Source organism: Dermacentor silvarum, chromosome 7 (assembly GCF_013339745.2).
Source record: "Dermacentor silvarum isolate Dsil-2018 chromosome 7, BIME_Dsil_1.4, whole genome shotgun sequence".
Lineage (NCBI taxonomy): Eukaryota > Metazoa > Arthropoda > Arachnida > Ixodida > Ixodidae > Dermacentor > Dermacentor silvarum.
The window spans coordinates 23,877,809-23,895,103 of NC_051160.1; the positions used below are offsets into that span (position 1 = coordinate 23,877,809).

General features: G+C 47.4%; 1 protein-coding gene across 1 annotated transcript; it reads left to right on the forward strand.

Moving 5' to 3' along the window:
• Window positions 1-2,545: 2,545 nt before the first annotated feature.
• LOC119458763 (leukocyte elastase inhibitor-like) lies at window positions 2,546-15,560 on the forward strand. The gene is made up of 7 exons (XM_049670962.1): window positions 2,546-2,976; window positions 4,899-5,121; window positions 6,880-7,031; window positions 7,890-8,198; window positions 10,391-10,556; window positions 12,303-12,410; window positions 15,375-15,560. The coding sequence occupies exons 1-7, from the start codon at window positions 2,771-2,773 to the stop codon at window positions 15,558-15,560; spliced, it is 1,350 nt and encodes a 449-aa protein (XP_049526919.1). The 5' UTR covers window positions 2,546-2,770.
• The last annotated feature ends 1,735 nt before the right edge of the window (window positions 15,561-17,295 follow it).

Sequence of the window (17,295 nt, forward strand, 5' to 3'; positions counted from 1 at the left end):
AGAAAACTCAGATGGCACATGCTATGGAGAGAATGGCGAAAAAGATAATCGGTGGGAATGGCTGTTCTTTTCTGCATTAGCTGTGTCATGCCGAGAAAAAATCAACACCCAAATCTTTCAAAACTATCGATTTCTTGTCCAGAGAGTAAGCGTCATTGTTTGAAAGACCAAGAATTTGCTCCACTTGGTGCTCCAGGTGTGTTTTCTGTCATGATCAGATGGCGACAAGTGGCCGTTTCGCCGACCACCTGGCTGACTTTTCCCTCGTCTTCCTCTGTCCTCGCGCCCACGTTGCTAGTGCCCGAGCCCAAGTGCCGCCTCTTCGTCTTCCTTACATTTCTTTTTCTTTTATCGCATTTTTTGACAATCTAAAAAATATATTTTTAGGAAGGGCTCAGTCGTCCATCACCAGGGGAATTAACAGCCCACTTCGACATGCCGGCCACCGACAAATCGCAAGATTTTGTCGTTGGGCGCTGTGAACATTCAGATTAACGAGTTATTTAACTGTAAATAATGAAAGGACAAGAAAAGTTGCCACAGATGCGTTCAGACCTGCGGGCTGGGCGCGTGCTATACCCTCACGTGGTCAAGAAGAAGAAGAAGGCCTACTCGTCAGGTATGTTCCTCGGATGGTGACGTTAACTCCCATTTTCAAATTTTACCATCGTACCTCAGTTAGGTACCCTTATTGGTAGTTGATAACTCATTTCTTGTTTTCCCCTTAAAGCATCACTACATATTTGCTCACTTATGACCTTGAACATATTTGTCACGGGTAGAGCCATCAGGCATTTCTGTGTTATTTACGGCACATCTTCTAATTAGCGCCCGAACACTATGTTGCTTAAGTAAGTGAACACGCACTCGAAATTGTTGCGAAACCGACGCTTGATTAGGAGCACCAAACAATCACTTTTTATAGCATTCAATATGTACTGCCATAGACAAATGAATCCCGAACGGGAAATTATTAGGCAAAATGCTCTTTACGAGCACTAACACGAGAGTGCAAATTCGCGCAGTTAGTACCCTGTCACTAAAAAAAATCACAGATAATTACGATACTCCCTAGTGAGAAATCTGAGCACAGCTGTATACGTGTTTTCATTTCGCGATATATTGGCTGGCGCGGACAATCTGTCTCGTGCGGCACGTTGCAAACGGAGCGAAGTATGGCGCGACTGCATCGCTAATCGGGAGATCGCGAGAGGCAGCGCGTGCGTGATGCGTGGGTGCGATCCACAGCAGCCGTCGCAGACAGACCTCCGTTCATGCAGCGCTTTGCTTCCATACAAGCGCGCTACTCTGGCGCCATCTCGTAGCCATCATCGCCACAAAGTCCGTCTTGCGCGGCACTACGCTTTTCTTACGCTTTCTCCATTCCTTCGCGTTCTCTTCGCTATCGCCATCTTTCATCTCCCGCTGCGCTACGCGTTCGCTTTCATCCTTCGCTGTGCTCGTTCGCTAGGTTACGCCGCCGACGCTCGCCGAAGAAACGGGCGCCTAAGAGCTGCGATCTAAAACGGCGTAGGTCTAAAAATAAGCTTAGAAGTCAATATCATGGAGACAAAGTGTTGAACGAGGAAACTAAAGAAGGCGTTTTAGTTAGTCCTAAGTTCCTAATTTGTTCGTGTGTTATTTGGCCACGATGGAAAATACGTTCATCTCGTCCTATAACGTGGCTGTATATTATTCTCCGGTGGTCCAGTTAACAAGTTCCGGCAGCTGATTTTCTTGGAACGAGGAACAGTGCGTTTGAGCGCCGGTCTTCTAAAATGTCGCGTGAATGTCAGATTCGATATGGAAGCTTTAATTCAGCCCTTTTTGTGTGGCCCGCGCCTTTTAACTTGCTCCTTAACCCCCGTTTGATACGCTCTAGAATATCCTTGAGCAACCGTTTCTTCAGTCATTGATTTGCGAAAATCGCCATTGGCTTCCATGTCGTTGCCATTATGATTCTCTCGATGTCTTGCGCGACGCCATTTTCTGAAAGCACCTAATTACGAAGCTGCACTCCCTACTATAGCTTGAATAAACCAACGCATTGCCGAAGTAGTCGCTCTAACATAGGCGAGCAGTTGGCAGTCCGAGTCCAAACTTACTGACAGCTACAGAAGTGTTGGAAGCTTGAACGAATGAATTGGATTATTTCTGCGTAAATTTTCAAAGTAGAGTGAAATTTTTCAGCATTTAGAGTTGTCAATTATTGCGGATTCGCGCTGCTCAAATGCCCGCTTTTTGCTCAGATAATGGAGCGACCACTCCGAAAATGCATTGGTACCAAGTTCGAACGCTGTACCAGAACAAATTTTTCTTCAACCTCGAAGTTTGTTTTTCGAGGACGCCGTAATTCACCTCTCTGTAACTTTCTTCTATAGTAAGATGAATGTTAATTGGTTATGATGAGCAGGATCATGATGACGACTATAATTACTGATGACGTCCTCTTTGAACCGTATAGTGGCGGCAAATAGTCCCCTTACCTATGTCAGCTGCTAACGTGCAGCTACATCGTAATCTACCTATCTGCCTGTCCCTGCCTTATCTCTTCAAGTTACGTATGTCAGTGACAATCCAGCCCCCTTCTCTGCCGATGGACTACAGTCTAGCAGGACTTTTTGTTGGGCTAGTTGGTGCGTGTTACTGATGCATTAAAGCGCCAAACTGTCCTATGTGAATTTAGTTTTAGCCGAAGTTGCACCTTACGTATTTTCGTGAGACTTGCTTGACCAAAGACACATATTCACGACAGGACGCTACCTGAAGGATGTATCGACGCTTGCGCAAACTCGGCCGGAGGCGCCCCAGCGACGAAGACGGCAGCGTCGGAGTCGACGAAGAGGAGGAGATGTCGGGCACTCCGACCCGGCGCCAGTCCGAGCAGCAGGACGAGTACAACAGCTCGTCGTCGATGTCGGACAGCTATCGCTTCTGCCTGGTCGGCGTGCGCCGACTCGGCGAATGCGCAGGAATGTGAGCGCTGCTGCACAACCCTGCCGCATCATTGCGTGACCAATCTTAGAACAAAGACAGTGCTGGTAGCATGGAGGAAGGAAATGAACTTGGGGGTAGGGCGTTGCTTCACACAGTCAGCCTTCGCAAGCCAACCGTCCTATAGAGCCATCTCATTTGCTCTTTCTCGCAAGTTTGGCCGAACCCGAGAGCCTGCGTTACCCAGTGTGCTTGGTTCGCGGTAGGCTTTAATCGATGCGCATTCGTTCGGATGAGTTGCCGAATGCTCAGTGCGCACTTCATGCTAATATACCCGTGCGGCTGTCACAGCCGTTGTCTGTTCGACAGAGCGTGCGCTGAGCGGGACTAGTGCGGTGGCGTAATACGCCGACGACACCGTGATGTGATCACATAGTGGGCCGACATTTTCTGGCTTAGATTTTATCCCGTGACGCTCCCTCCTAGTTATTTTCTACCTCCAGTGCTGGCAGCTCTTTTCTGTCTTATTTTGTTCATTTTTAATTATTAACTGCGTACACGTGCGTGTGCCATATTTGCCTGTCTTTTGGAGGGTTCTAGTATAGCCTTCGGAGGAATATGCTACGTCACCACGAGTGTGGGCCTTGTCGGGCAATGAGGTTTCAACTTCAACATTGAGGTGTTTATCTGTTAACTATGATGACGTATGTGAAAGTTGAAACTCAGTAAACAAAGAATAGGCAAACAATAACAAGGAAGCTTGCGCAAGTTCGTTTTGTATCTTCTGGTATAAAGCATGAACGGAGGACAACGCAGAGACAGCATGAAAGGCGTTTTTTGTGCCACAATGTCTCTGTGCTGCCTAGCTATTCACGCCGTGTGCCTGAAGATCGACTATAGCGCGCGTATCAGCGACGTCTGTCTTCAAGTGTTAAGCCGTAAAATCAGTAAATTCGAGACAAAATTGTAGTTTTCTTTCTTTTGCTTCTCATATGTGTTCATCGTCAGCGGGCACGAGCCGAGTAAACATGTGCCATAAGGGGAGAACGAGGAGTGTCGAAACCGCAGTCATTAACCACGCACTCGCACAAAAAGGGAGCAGCACTCAGACAGGCTGTTCCTACGCTTTTTGTCCTGTATCCTCATTTATAAGTGAAAGGAAGGTGATTGATTGATTGATTGATTGATTGATTGATTGATTGATTGATTGATTGATTGATTGATTGATTGATTGATTGATTGATTGATTGATTGATTGATTGATTGATTGACGTCTGCCGACAGCGTTTCCATGAACTTTCCAGCGGCATTGACGGTGCATATCGTCTTCGCCGACGTACGCCGTTGTTCGCGATGGGCTACTGTATAGAAGCTCCCCGTTAATAATCATCACAATCTCGTCCTGGGCCATAAGACAGTAAAGCAATTATAAGGCGAACCTATATGTACCTCTTCCCCACACTCAGCGGGCGTTAGCTGCTACTGTAGACAACTTGAGTAACTGGGTGTGTGCCAGAGGGTGTGTGCCACGGGATATATGCCTTAATAGACAACTTGCTGCTATATGCCTGAATAGACAACATCTGAGCATCTGCCCGAAGAGACCACTTGGGCCACTGGTATGTGCAGCTGGGTATGTGCCAATTCGTGGCCAATACCCCTGAATCAATAATGAGCCAAGGTGGCACAAGGAGTATCTAGCTTTAAAGGCATTAAAGCGATAGCGACCCATTCGCAACAGATAACTCCACGTCGAGCGTGGCCGCTCGATGGATAGCCATTGCAACAAAGTTTGCAGCCAGGTTATTACTAGGGATAGTGGGTGCACTACTGCTGTCACCTATAGCTCTAACTCAAACAAGCTTCGCGTCATTTAGATTGCAGCATTGCACTGAATCTGGGTGTTCATTTTAGAAACCCACACGGTGGATTCGCTAAATTGTCGTCGTTCAAATCTGCCACAGATCCGAGCCCGACCCGGCCGAGATGCGGCGGAGCATTGCGCAGTTCATGGTCGAGCTGCTGCAGACCTTGCTCGAGTCGAGAAGCGAGCCGTCGAGCAACGTGGTCTTCTCGCCGCTCGCCACTGAGACCACGCTGGCGCTGCTCTACTCGATAGCTGCCGGGGCTTCTGCCGAGCAGATCGCCAGCGCCATGCACATACAATGCCCGCCGCAAGACCTGCAGGTTTAATTTTCACGTTCATTCATTCGTTTATACATTCGTTCGTTCGTTCGTTCGTTCATTCATTTGTATGCAACGCCGTAAGGCAATACACACCAGTGGCTGGCACCCTGACCTTATCGGTTAGTCCGGGGATCCACCAAATAATAAGCATAAACGCGACAGACCTTGTATCAGTAAGTGAATTTCACACAAATTTTAGGCGGAATAGTATGCGAACATACGAATTACACATAGTTGAAGTTCACAAAGTAAACTGAAAAAATCAGCAACAGGCAAATATACAACAATGTACGTAAGCATATTGTCACTTGTAGTAGTGCAGACAGTTCAAGAGCAGAGGCACAAGAAGAAAGAAATGTGCATGCTAACCGCCCCCACTCGATAGTTAGCTTTCGCCGCCTTTTTCTCCAGAAGCCAGCTGCTCTAAATAAACGTCGTCAGCCCCCTTTGAAGACACGTGGAAAAGTGTCCAAAATACAAAGACAAATACAAAATACAAAGAGTCCAAAGATATGTTCAAGGACAAAGCGTTTCCAGAGACTCCAGCGTATATTTTTTTTTTTTTAAGATAAAGAAATGTTTCTAGGAATTTTAAGTTTCTGGATAATTCAATCCAAAGAGGTGGTTCCAGCAAATCTAGTGGCGGTGAAGAACTAAACATTGCCGAAAAAGTGAGTTATCAAGTGAACTCTTTGTTTTGCGAACTTGTGCCCGGAAATACAGGCATAATCAAATCACAGTGACATGGGCGAACACAGTCGTCGGTCGTCGAAGGAAAGCTCACGAACCAAGTCCGTTCACTATTTACACGTGTGTCACTGTCTAATCCAGTCTGTTCACTCACTGGTGCTCGCGTGCAGTGTATCCGAGAATGTATACCGTTGCATAAATTTAAATGCAAACAGGAAATAACTGATGAGAACAGTTGTTTGGCATAATTGCATGAAAGTACAAAGTGCAATCGCTCCATAGTCGGTTTCTAAGCATGGAGTAGTCCCTAGTGCCCGTTCTGATGTCGTGAATCTTGCCGCCGTTACAAATTCAGATGAACTTAGAAACGGAACGACGCATTCAAGTAGTTTCAAAGTTGTTTGCTTCTAAATTTATGCTGGTAGTACGCTAGATCATACAGAACTTTTTTTTAAAATCATTGGTTGTGATTAGCAGAATAGTTGGTTGTGATTAGTATTATGAAACATCGTTCCAGCGCACAAAGAGAAAGACAACACTAACGCCGGATCACCGGCGTTCGTGTTGTGTTTCTCTTATCGTCCGTGTTAAATGTGCGCTGGAACGATGTTTCATAAAGAAGACACACGTTGGACGTCGAAGGCAACGTCGAAGCGGGTGCAGTGGAAGAGGAGGTGTTCTACCTTGACAGTTTACAATGGTCGCATATTGTGAACTCCGCCATTCCAATCGGAAAGAGTTACGGACTTGTGAAGGCTACATTCTAAGTCGCAGGTGGCACAGCAATAATATTTTATCGCACCGGTAGAGGGCTGACGGTAATCGCAGCAGTAGTGACATGCCAAACATGGGGGAAAAAAAGAAGCATATCCATGATTCGTCGTTTGAGGAAACCTTGCGTTTTTCTGGAGTGTTTGAGCCATCAGCTCAATGTATACCACTATTGTAGTTCACGACCTGGTGATTCCTTGGACACAAAAGTCTCCTAGTCTGCTTTGCTTTGCTTTGCTGTAATTACTCGCAAGGTACTGCGCACGTTTGACACCCGCGTGTGCATCCCTCGTGCAGAAGCACGTGTTCCGGCACGCCTACGCCCGTCCCTCGATGTTCCGGCCGTACTTCACGCTCAATAATCGCATACAGCTGCGTGCGAGGCCCCCGGACGACAACACCATCAACGAGTTGCCGTCTCTGGCCAAGGCCTTCGATGTGGACCTCAAGTACGCAGTGACCACGGAGCAAACGAGATTAGCCGAGTCGTTGCGTTACGTCTATTGTAGTTGGCGCATTATAAAGTGACTAGAGTCCGTACGTATGCAGCTACTGCAGTATCATTGACAATAATTACTGCATATATGTAGACTCAGTTTATGCTCTCAAACCCGGATGCGGCTAATGTCATGGCTTCGGCGTGCCATGCTGCTCGACATCATAGGCCACTGGTATACGCTTGCGATTCTCAAATTTGACACCAGATGCCGCATGAAGTTTAAGCGCTAATTTCTCTCTTAATTTTATACTTATTTCGATCGGGAATATAGGCATCCATTCCTCTACCTATTGAAAGCAACAGCCCCGAAAGGAGCGGCGGAATTATCTTGAGCCAGGAAATGGGAGGTTCAGCATTTGCGTTCTGTCGAGAGTGTAGGACCACAGTCATTTTCTTAAAAGACCCTGCTACCCGCCGTGGTTGCTTAGTGCATGGCTATGGTGTGAGGCTGCTAAGCACGAGGTCGCGGGATCGAATCCCGGCCACGGCGGCCGCCATTTCGATTATTCGATAGTATTTAATCAATAGCTTACCGAGTTCTTCGCTTCCCCCTATGTATTCCAACATGTGTATTGCATATTCATAACTTCTTTTTTTCGGGATCACTGCAGGAAGCTCAATTCTCTAGCAGGAGTATTGTACTGAGAATGGTGAATGCTGTGACCTTCACGGTAATCTGCCGTCCGAAATAAATAAATAGTGTTATTATATTGTAACCTTAATTCAAGAGCTGATGTAATGTTTATCAGAAATGTTATTGTGAAAACAAAACGCTGCGGCGTCTAAAAGAGAGATCGTGCTGCCACAGGTACGTGAGCTTCGTGGAGGACGCCGCCGGCGTGCGCGACCGCACCAACGAGTGGCTGCACTACCTGTCGGCGTTCGAGTGCGGTGTCGTGTTCCCCGAGCGCTCGGTGACCGACACCTCGTCCATGGTGCTGGCCAGCCTCACGTACCTGCGCGGCGACTGGAAGTGGCAGTTCCGCCTTCAGGACACCGCGCCGGGAACCTTCCGTTCCTCGCCCCACGTCCCGCGCACGGTGGCGATGATGCATCAGACGGGCCAGTTTCCCATGGCCGAGCTCGCCGAGATCGACGCTACGGCGCTGGAGCTCAAGTACGATTCTCTTCGCACGACCTGCTTCAATCGATTCGCTAAGCTTCACCTGAAAGTTACCGGGAGTTTCAGAGACTACTCTATCTCTGATATTGATTACAGATTGTTGGTACTTTGCGGCGAAATTGGTAAGGGGAGTTCCACAATGGTTCTCTTACAGCAACGGTATTATGGTCGGTATCGAATGTCAAAGAACAGACAGCAACGCAGCCTCAGTCTAAAGGTCACACCCCATGTAGGCTTGCCTGGCAGTGCATGCTCGCGTCTGCGCGCCTACGCATGCGCAGACTGCGTGGGGCAGATGGTGCACGTCGTTCCAGACTATTGTCCAGAGATACATTGAAGCTCGGGCTGCCTCGCGTCCAAAGAGGTTATGTACTAGAACTTCTGGGGAGTGGCAGCCACTGCATCCGCCTACGGGAGCGAGTAAAGCCACCGGCGGCCATATTGGCGAGGGCACACGAGGGCGGGCGGCCGCAGAATACGCGCGGCACAAGAGTGCGTTTTCTGTTCCCCGATGAAAAGTTGCACAAAAAATATCTGTTTATCTTACATAAGTATTTAATTGTGATGAGGCAATTTAGCTACAGTAATATTCAATACTACTTTTTGGGGGTGCATGAAAGCGTTTTAATGATTAGCTTCTTTTAATGCGTAAGCATTCCAAGCTTGACGAGTACCCCAGCTCCGTCACGTGAAAAGTGTAAGTCTTGTATCTGCACAAAAATGCGTAATTTGCGAAGTTAAGACATTTAATCGTTATAATAGTGTAAATTTAGATGATTGGTAGCTTTATAAGTGATAAGGAATGATTTAAACAAAATAAACTAAAAATATAATACCCATAGAGATGCATAGGGCTCCATAGAAAGTGCATGGGGAGGCTTATAGCAGGCGCGAGCCAACTGAAATTTGGAGGTGTGTGAATTGAAATTTCGACGTCGGCCAACTTGAAATTTGGGGGTGGACAATTGAAATTTTACGCTCCCAAGTTGGCCCACCCCCAAATTTCAAGTTGGGCCACCCTTAAACTTCAAGTTGGTCCACCCTTAAACTTCAAGTTGGCCCACCCGCAAACTTCAAGTCACGACACATTGTCTCTGGGGCCGAATATCTCAAAACCAGTGCTAATGCTCAAAATTCCAACAAAGTGGACATGCCTGGAGCAATGGGCGACTTCCATTCTTCATTTTATATATGCACTCAACAGCTAAAGCTCTCTTTAGCATACGCGTATATTCCTACTAAAGGTTGCATAAATCTGCTAGGTGTTCCTCGAAGTTTCTCAAGGGCTATTTAGTGTTTTGGGGTCATGCGTTATTCATCCGTTATATGTTGTATGCTAAGGGATTTCTAGCTTTTAATGTATGCTTTTTCCTGCGTTAGCACTTATAGGCCACGCAAAATATGTAAAAATAGCTTCCAGGTCACCGCATTCATACCAGCTCAGGTTCATGCTGAACGTGGCCTCGGACGTTGTCTTGAATTTGAATAGAATAAACGCAATCTTATTAACGTTTTGAACAAACTACGCGCAGAAGGCTGCAGGAAAAAGTCAACCAAGCACTCCGCCTGTTTTGGTCTCCTGGTGCTGTTTTCCTAGGTTTAATGTTTGCGATCTTACTTGTGTTCCATATTTTTGAAACGCAATGGCTTCAAGTGCCATCAACATCTCTACTAATACCGCACTTTAATCCAACAGCCCTTTAATTTCCAATGCCCACTATAACCGAAAGGATAGAGGATGGCCTCGGTACCCACATTCCAAGAAAACAAAAATATATTTTTCACCTGGTGACACAGCTTCTTGCATCTGCATTTAGCAGAATTCGAAAAATTAAGATTCTGGAAAGTGTTCGATCAAGATCGAGGGCCCTGTTTAGAAAAAACGGAGCAAATTCAGTACGAAATTAAAATTGTAAACTCGAACCCGTTATAACTGTAGAGTGATTACCATGGCGGCAGTAGTGAAGGAGCCCCGAATTATTTCGACCGCCTCAGGGTTCTTTAGTGTGCACTGATATAAAAGTATACGAGCGTTTTTGACTTCCGTCCTCATCGAAATTCGACTCATTTGGCCGCCAATCAAACCCTCGACCTCGTGCTGAGCAGTCGTAAACGCCATAGCCACCGCGAACACCGCGGCGGGTCAACGCGGACCTCAACTGGACATTTCCCCGTCCCAACTGCAGGTACCGGCGCCGAAACAAGTCGATGATCATCTTCCTGCCCCGCAAACTGGACGGGCTGGCGCTGCTGGAGGAGAAGCTGACCGGAGATCTGCTGCTACGCTACCTGGACGAACTGAAGGATGAGCGCGAAGTGGCTGTCAGCTTGCCGCGATTCTGCGCCAAGCAGGTATGCCGTGGGCACGCTGCTGCCTTCTGTTCTTTCGTACTACCCCTATTCTTAGCTCATTTTCGCATTGTTCGGCAACAAACCTACGCCGTGAGACAGCATGTCAGTTATAAGACGGGGCAGTGGCACAAATAAATTCGTCAGTTGATAGTCGGCGCCGTGTTGTCGTATTGCGTCCCTTCACTGCCCGTGTTTGTTACGCTGTTGTTTGAACCAGTACCAAGTATAGCCCAGTTCGCCAATCTCCTTTTCTTAGACTTAAATTCGTGGTCTTTTCTAATCAGTCCTCCTCCTTTCGTCTTCGGGCCGTGGAACTCGGAGATAATGTACAGACACACGATTCAAGACATTCAGTTTTATTAGGGCCAATATTGTTCTTTAACTGTCCACGGAGCAAACATCTCCAGTAGAGCTCTAAGGTGTGCTAGTTGGTTCTCGTTTATCATGACCAACAGGGCTGACAACGACAGTAACTACAACAGTTTCCCACGACTGGCGCAGCACTAACACTGATAGAAATGCGGGTTTTTGTGTCTAGCCTTAACCACCCGTTCGCGCCCCCGCGACTGGGAAACCCCCTTCCATGTGACCCATGTGACCCCAAGTGACCTCGCATAACGCTGTCTAGAGGAATAGCCCCCTTTGCTTTTACACAGCCTCCACGATCGGCCCACTTTAGTCAGCGAGAAACCGACCGATTAGACACGTTCAACCTAGCAGGAGAAGGCAAAGAAGGCCGCGCTTTAACAAGCGGAATATGCGCACGAATCCGAGTATTTGTTTTGCTGAGGCTATTTAGGCACCTTGGTTGTCTCATTGCGTAGTTCCGTAGAGAACAAAGTTAGCCACCGGCGTACTTGTAGTGCATGTACAGATGGTAATATAAGCTGATTCGTCGGCATCACGACCGTTCCGTCACCTACTCGGTGAGAAACATACTTCCCGTCAGACATCCCACCCTCACCACATGTCCCGGCCAATAAGTTTGGTTTCGGTTAGAAATTCCATTACCAGCCAACGGCCACGAAAAGTCGCTAGAGTGGCAATGAAGCTATCGAGAGCTTAATAATCGAGCGCACGGAAAAGAATGACAATGTTTGTGTTCGCCTATGCTAGCCAAACAGCATGGACGTTGGTCGATGGGTTCACTCAGCGGCGTTGCATGTGACCATCGCCCCCATATTCTCCTCGCAACTGTTGTCTTGGCCATATTTACGACGCCGTGTGTACCGTGGGTATCATTACGATGTCATATGCCTAGATAATCATACATTTTATACGACTTTATGTGCTACGTATGTTTATTGTTGCATCCCGTATACGATTGTCATAGACAACGACAATCTATTTTTCTCGTGTAACACATTGGCACTTTCTACCAAATCATTTCTCTGCGAAACTGTTCGCACTGATTGGACCTAAACTTGGTACAACTGTTATAACTTCACGGACAGGCAAAACTGCAGCCAAACAGATATCTGCAAGAAACAGTAGTTTTTTCGACACAGTGAGTCGCATCTAAGAGAAAGGTCACCAGGTAATATTTCATAATGTAGCAAACAGCGTGAGTACGCAAAACACAAACGAAAGGCACTAGCCGGCGTTCTTTTTTGTACGTGAGCTTGCCCTGTGTTCCTTCCTTTTGCATTGAATAATCATATCGACGTCCATTCAGGCTCCAACTTTTACCGCTTCCCAACAGGAGTACCGCTGAAAAGAAACGACTGGTCTCTTACCATGGCGCAGGTTATCGACATGCAAGATGCCCTTTCTTCGATGGGCATCAAAGACGTCTTCACGGGATTCGCGGACCTTTCGGGAATCGTGGGCACCAAGGGATACCACGTTTCACAGGTATGGAAACGTAAGAAAATATTCAAAAGTTCGCACAATGTAACCTCAAGTGGCATCCAAAACGGCTATCGCTGGCTTATTGGCGCCCAAGACGGCTTTACGAAGATACGACTATGACGACATGACGAGGCGATTGGCAGGACAACAATGAAAGTACGGCGACAACGAAGCCGGAATGACGGAGGCGACATGACAATAAAGACGACATCGATGGGAAGCATGACGAATAACGACGATGATGAAGGCATGACGGCAGTGCCACGTCAACAACGACGTCACGACGATAATGACAGCATCACCATGACGCCGATCGGGACGGTACAGCGCCGATGACATTACGACAACCATGCCACGACGGTGACAGCAGGACGACCCCACTTATTATGACGATGATGATATTGGGACGACGGCTCACATGTCTCCGATCCGGAATCGAGTCCTCAGTGGGGACAAATATGGTTTTCCAATACCTGCGTCTGTCAGTGACATCTGAGGAAAACATAGCGACACTCGTGACAGACACCCTGAGAGCCGAACGAGTGTATTAACAGGTACCCCTGTAAACATTCACCCCTCTTACGATGGCTGGCATGTGCTGACATTTCTTCTTAAATTTCTAGGTATTCCAGCTGGTCACGACAAGCGCATTTTGATTCGCGCATAATTCTATAAAATGGATGTAGACGTACTACGTTTAACTACGCGCAAACAGTACGCCGAACCAACAAAAGGACATGGGCAATAAAATTCTGCGGCGCCGTCACTAGAACAGTGTGCAAGAGGAGCAAATAGGCACGCCCCGTGGCAGATCAAAAACTCTTTCAGTGCCCTTTAAAATACTCCATTTTGAGGACAAAGGAAACTGAAAGGCTACAGTAACAATCAGTATGTTCGGCGTAATAAGTAAACATAACACTTCTTGAGAGCAAGCGATTGGCGTGGAAAGACCGCTACTCACCATTCAGTTTCGGATTAATTCGTAATCTTAGCGTGAACTTGCACTAATCCATTTCATTCGTGAGCTTTATTCTCTGCAACAAGTACGCTGCCACCTTTGGGCACTCCAACGTTATTTCCAAGGAGTACCTGTACACAACATCTATTGGATATAATTCAACTTCAATTATGTGATTATGGGCAGCTCAAAATGAACACTATATGAGGCCAAGAATAATGCTTGTGCGGACTTTGTTCGTTCGAAACGTACCCAGCTCGAAGAGTGACTTTTCCTGAACGAGGATTCTGCATCTGACTTCAGACAAAATTTTCCCGGCCAAGCACGCTACCCACGCACACACGTTACCGTGGTCTTCAGGGCTCCACAGCACCTGAATCGGAGTCAGTTTGTACGTAGCCATGATAAACTGTCGGCTGAATAGTAGAAACAAGATATACCTTACTCAAGGACGAGACACGCCACCCTTTTCAAACTTCGTGTTTAAAACACAGCACAGGTGCACAGCCTGCTGGAACACAGTTACAGCGGGACAACCACACCGTTCGGAAAACTATACGTCGCACTGAGCCTCGCCGGGCCTCGCTCGCAGACCCCATCGGCCTGATGGCCGAACCCCATCGCGCGACTGTGATCGGGCCTATACATATACTGACATATACTGTTACCGATGTTACCAACGGTATAGCGACGCACATGTCCCGAAATCAGAAACTTCTTCGCAGAGACGTATTGCCATACTTCCTTCAAGGCTGGAGACTTCTGCAAATTTCGCCTTGGCTGACTACGAAAACGTACTCAACCTGCTACAGTCAAATAAATATTGTTAGCACCGGACTCGCATGGGCAGTTGCGCACGTGATGATATTGGCATGTGCACTTATCTTTTTTTGGTGACTGCTTTTCCCCATGCTAAAAAATGTTAAACGTCATCGATCGGCGAAGAAGCGCCTGGATGTATCAGAACATTCTAGAACGTTGTAGCCGATTCTATCTGTTGTCTGTGTTGTCGCTGAACCTTTTGTAATCAGATTGCACGCGCGACGCAAGTATACATTATATCACCTGGGCGAGCACCAGCGATTATACGCTGGAACGGTCGATGAGCCAATTATAAATTATGATGAGCCAAGTGTGACCCGCAGATAAGATTTCAACGATCTCCCACTGTGCTTGCCACTATCGTTGTGCTTTGAGTGTCAGCTTTTTCTTTGCATGGTTTCGCCCAGTTAAGAGTTACTTTCGTGACTCACAGATTTTGATACCGTGTTGTTCACCGTGCCTACAACGTGACAATACACATTGTTTGATTTTAGCACAGCTTAGAATCCTTGTTCAAGACTTTAATACACTAAACCAAACAGGCCTGCGATCTCTTTTTGAAACTTACTTTCACAAAAACAACACCTCAGATGATGAGATACGAATGAGATGAGACTGCTGTTCGCTATATCGTTTATTTTACTGCAACGTGCTCATCCCATTTTCTTCGTGTATAGGACGAGCAATATGAAGTTCTTGCGAATACATTCTTAGGAATATCCGCGATGGAACACCCCGGTATACAGCAGCATTCCGAATGCAGCAGGCCGAATGCGAAAACAAGTGTATTGAGACACAGGTGCATGTCAAGGGAATCCCAAATGGCGCAAATTATTTGGAAGCGCCTCACTGAGGAGTCTCTACTACCTAGATGTTGCCTTGTGATGTAAACCCCATTGAGATATGAAATCATTCATTTAATCAGATGATCAAGAGTTTCATCGTTTCCGATTCGCTCAGAGAACATGGTCAGACGTTTCTAAGGCTAGCAGCACATTCAAAATCAATTACTACACATCGTCAACATACAGAATTATTTCTCTAATTAAGGGTTCTAACCTATGCCAGCAAAGAACGATACAGACAGTAGACAGGCAATAAACCCAAATAGAATAATGCGGCTTAATGAACCACGAAAAAAGATATCAGCAACACTTAATTAAGACATAACCCACCTATTTTTGCAGGCGATGCACTGCGCCGTGGTGTGCGTCAAAGAGAAGGGACAGAAGCTGATGACGTCAGAGGGAGGAAGCGAACAGCTGACCGAGTTCGCCGTCGACCACCCTTTCATGTTCTGCGTGGTCGGCAGGAACCCGGACGCCATCTTGCTCATGGGCTCCGTGCGGCAGATACAGCTGCCCTACATTTGACGCGCATTGGGAGCGAAGACGCGCAATCGTGCGCGCGCGCGCTCTTGAGAAACTAGATCAATCTTCACAAATGTACGAGTGTGTTATGAATCTCCTAGTAAACCCAAGGACCCTTTGTGGAGAAGCCTGGTTTACAATGACTGATACGTCAACGGCCGCTTTTACCCGCCAAAGCTACCCGACATTTGTCATCTCATATAGCTGGCTTCTGTATCGGCCCATTACACTGCCTTCAACGCGTTCCTAACATCCAGGTTCGCACTGGCACATACGCATAGCGCTACCAGAGGACACTGTTGCTAAACTGTAGACTATCAGCATAAACTCAAACGCCAACAGTTCCGAAACTACTCCAATGCATTGTTCCATTTCCAGGTTCACTTGTAGCAGTGACTTCGTTCATGCAGACCCCAAAATGTACACTTGGAACTACTTCGTGCTTATAAATCGTCTACAAAGAGCTTACACGTCACACTTTCACATACGCATTTGCATCTAGCAGGCGTTTTGATCAGACATTTCCTGTTCGCGTGTTAGTTTATGCTAATGGTACGCCTACGTACATCGTACGCTCCAAAAACAATTGACTAACGTTTCTGACATCGATACTATACTTGCGTAGCATGTTCCTCCGCAGCTAGGTCCGCAACTTTATTCACTCGATCGCCAACACCTGAGATCTCCGTCTCACCAATCGATCGGTGCCCGCTGGTCTGCATCTTATACCGTGCCCCGACATGGTCCTGGCTATTTGAGCGTGTCGGCATTGATCTCAAAGGGTTTCTACCACTGACACCTGCTGATAACCGCGGTTTCATCGTAGTGCCCGTTGACCATCTCAAGGAATACGCCAAACCCACCGCTTTGTCCGCATCTACAGCGGGCGTGATTGCCTCCTACCTCCTACGCCGTTTTTTTTTTTTTTGTCACAGTCCGCCTCAGGGACGCTTCCGCGTGATCGCGGATGCATCTTCTTGCCCCAGGTCATTGAACCAATTTATTGAACAACACCACATTGTCAATCGGAAAACTATTACATAACTCCCTCAAACTACCGCGCTCCCTGAACCTTGAGCGGTACCCTCGGTGATTTGCCCGCTGTCCCATCTTAACATACACATTGGGACCTTATTCGTCCTTATGCCAACTACATCTGTCAACGAAGCAGATCACCAGTCGTGTGACAGTCTATGTGGTAGCAACGCGTGGCAGGCTGTGGTAGTGGATGCTCATTGCAGGGAACCTAGCGCCTTCAGAGCGCGGAGCCGTTCTCGCTCTACCGCAGTGGTTCGGGCTTGAGATTTGGGGTCCTCCGGTGAAGGCAAAATCTGGGGTGCCGAGACGGAGCGGTCTTAAGAACACTCGCTCGCTGACACATGCGCAGCTTCGTTGCCGAAGCTTCCGCCGTGCCCCGGCACCCACACGGTCCACCCTCACATCTATAACCCTTGCTCTCCTTGAAGCGTTAAGGTCACCACCTTAACGGATGATCACGGATGATCGTGCCGATTCTGGGGGTCTTGCCGAGCAGCTTAACCGTTTCTCTGATGTATTTATAAATCACTAGGCTTTCTCCAGTTTGCCGCAGCCCCTGGCACGCTGCGGGCCAGGGGCGTGCCAGGGGCTGCGGCAAACTACGGGGGCTGCAGCCCCTACGGAGGCGGCAAACTACTGGGGCTGCGGCACGCTGCGTAGTAGCCTTTGCATATTTTTAATGCTTGGCTAAAGTTTATAT

What these genes read in the sequence shown, in the direction of transcription:
- LOC119458763 (XM_049670962.1), top strand. Translation starts at nt 2,771, where the DNA reads ATGTATCGACGCTTGCGCAAACTCGGCCGGAGGCGCCCCAGCGACGAA. An exon ending in GCTACGGCGCTGGAGCTCAA is followed by an intron (nt 8,199 to 10,390) that starts GTACGATTCTCT and finishes TCCCAACTGCAG; the next exon opens with GTACCGGCGCCGAAACAAGT. An exon ending in AGGGATACCACGTTTCACAG is followed by an intron (nt 12,411 to 15,374) that starts GTATGGAAACGT and finishes CTATTTTTGCAG; the next exon opens with GCGATGCACTGCGCCGTGGT.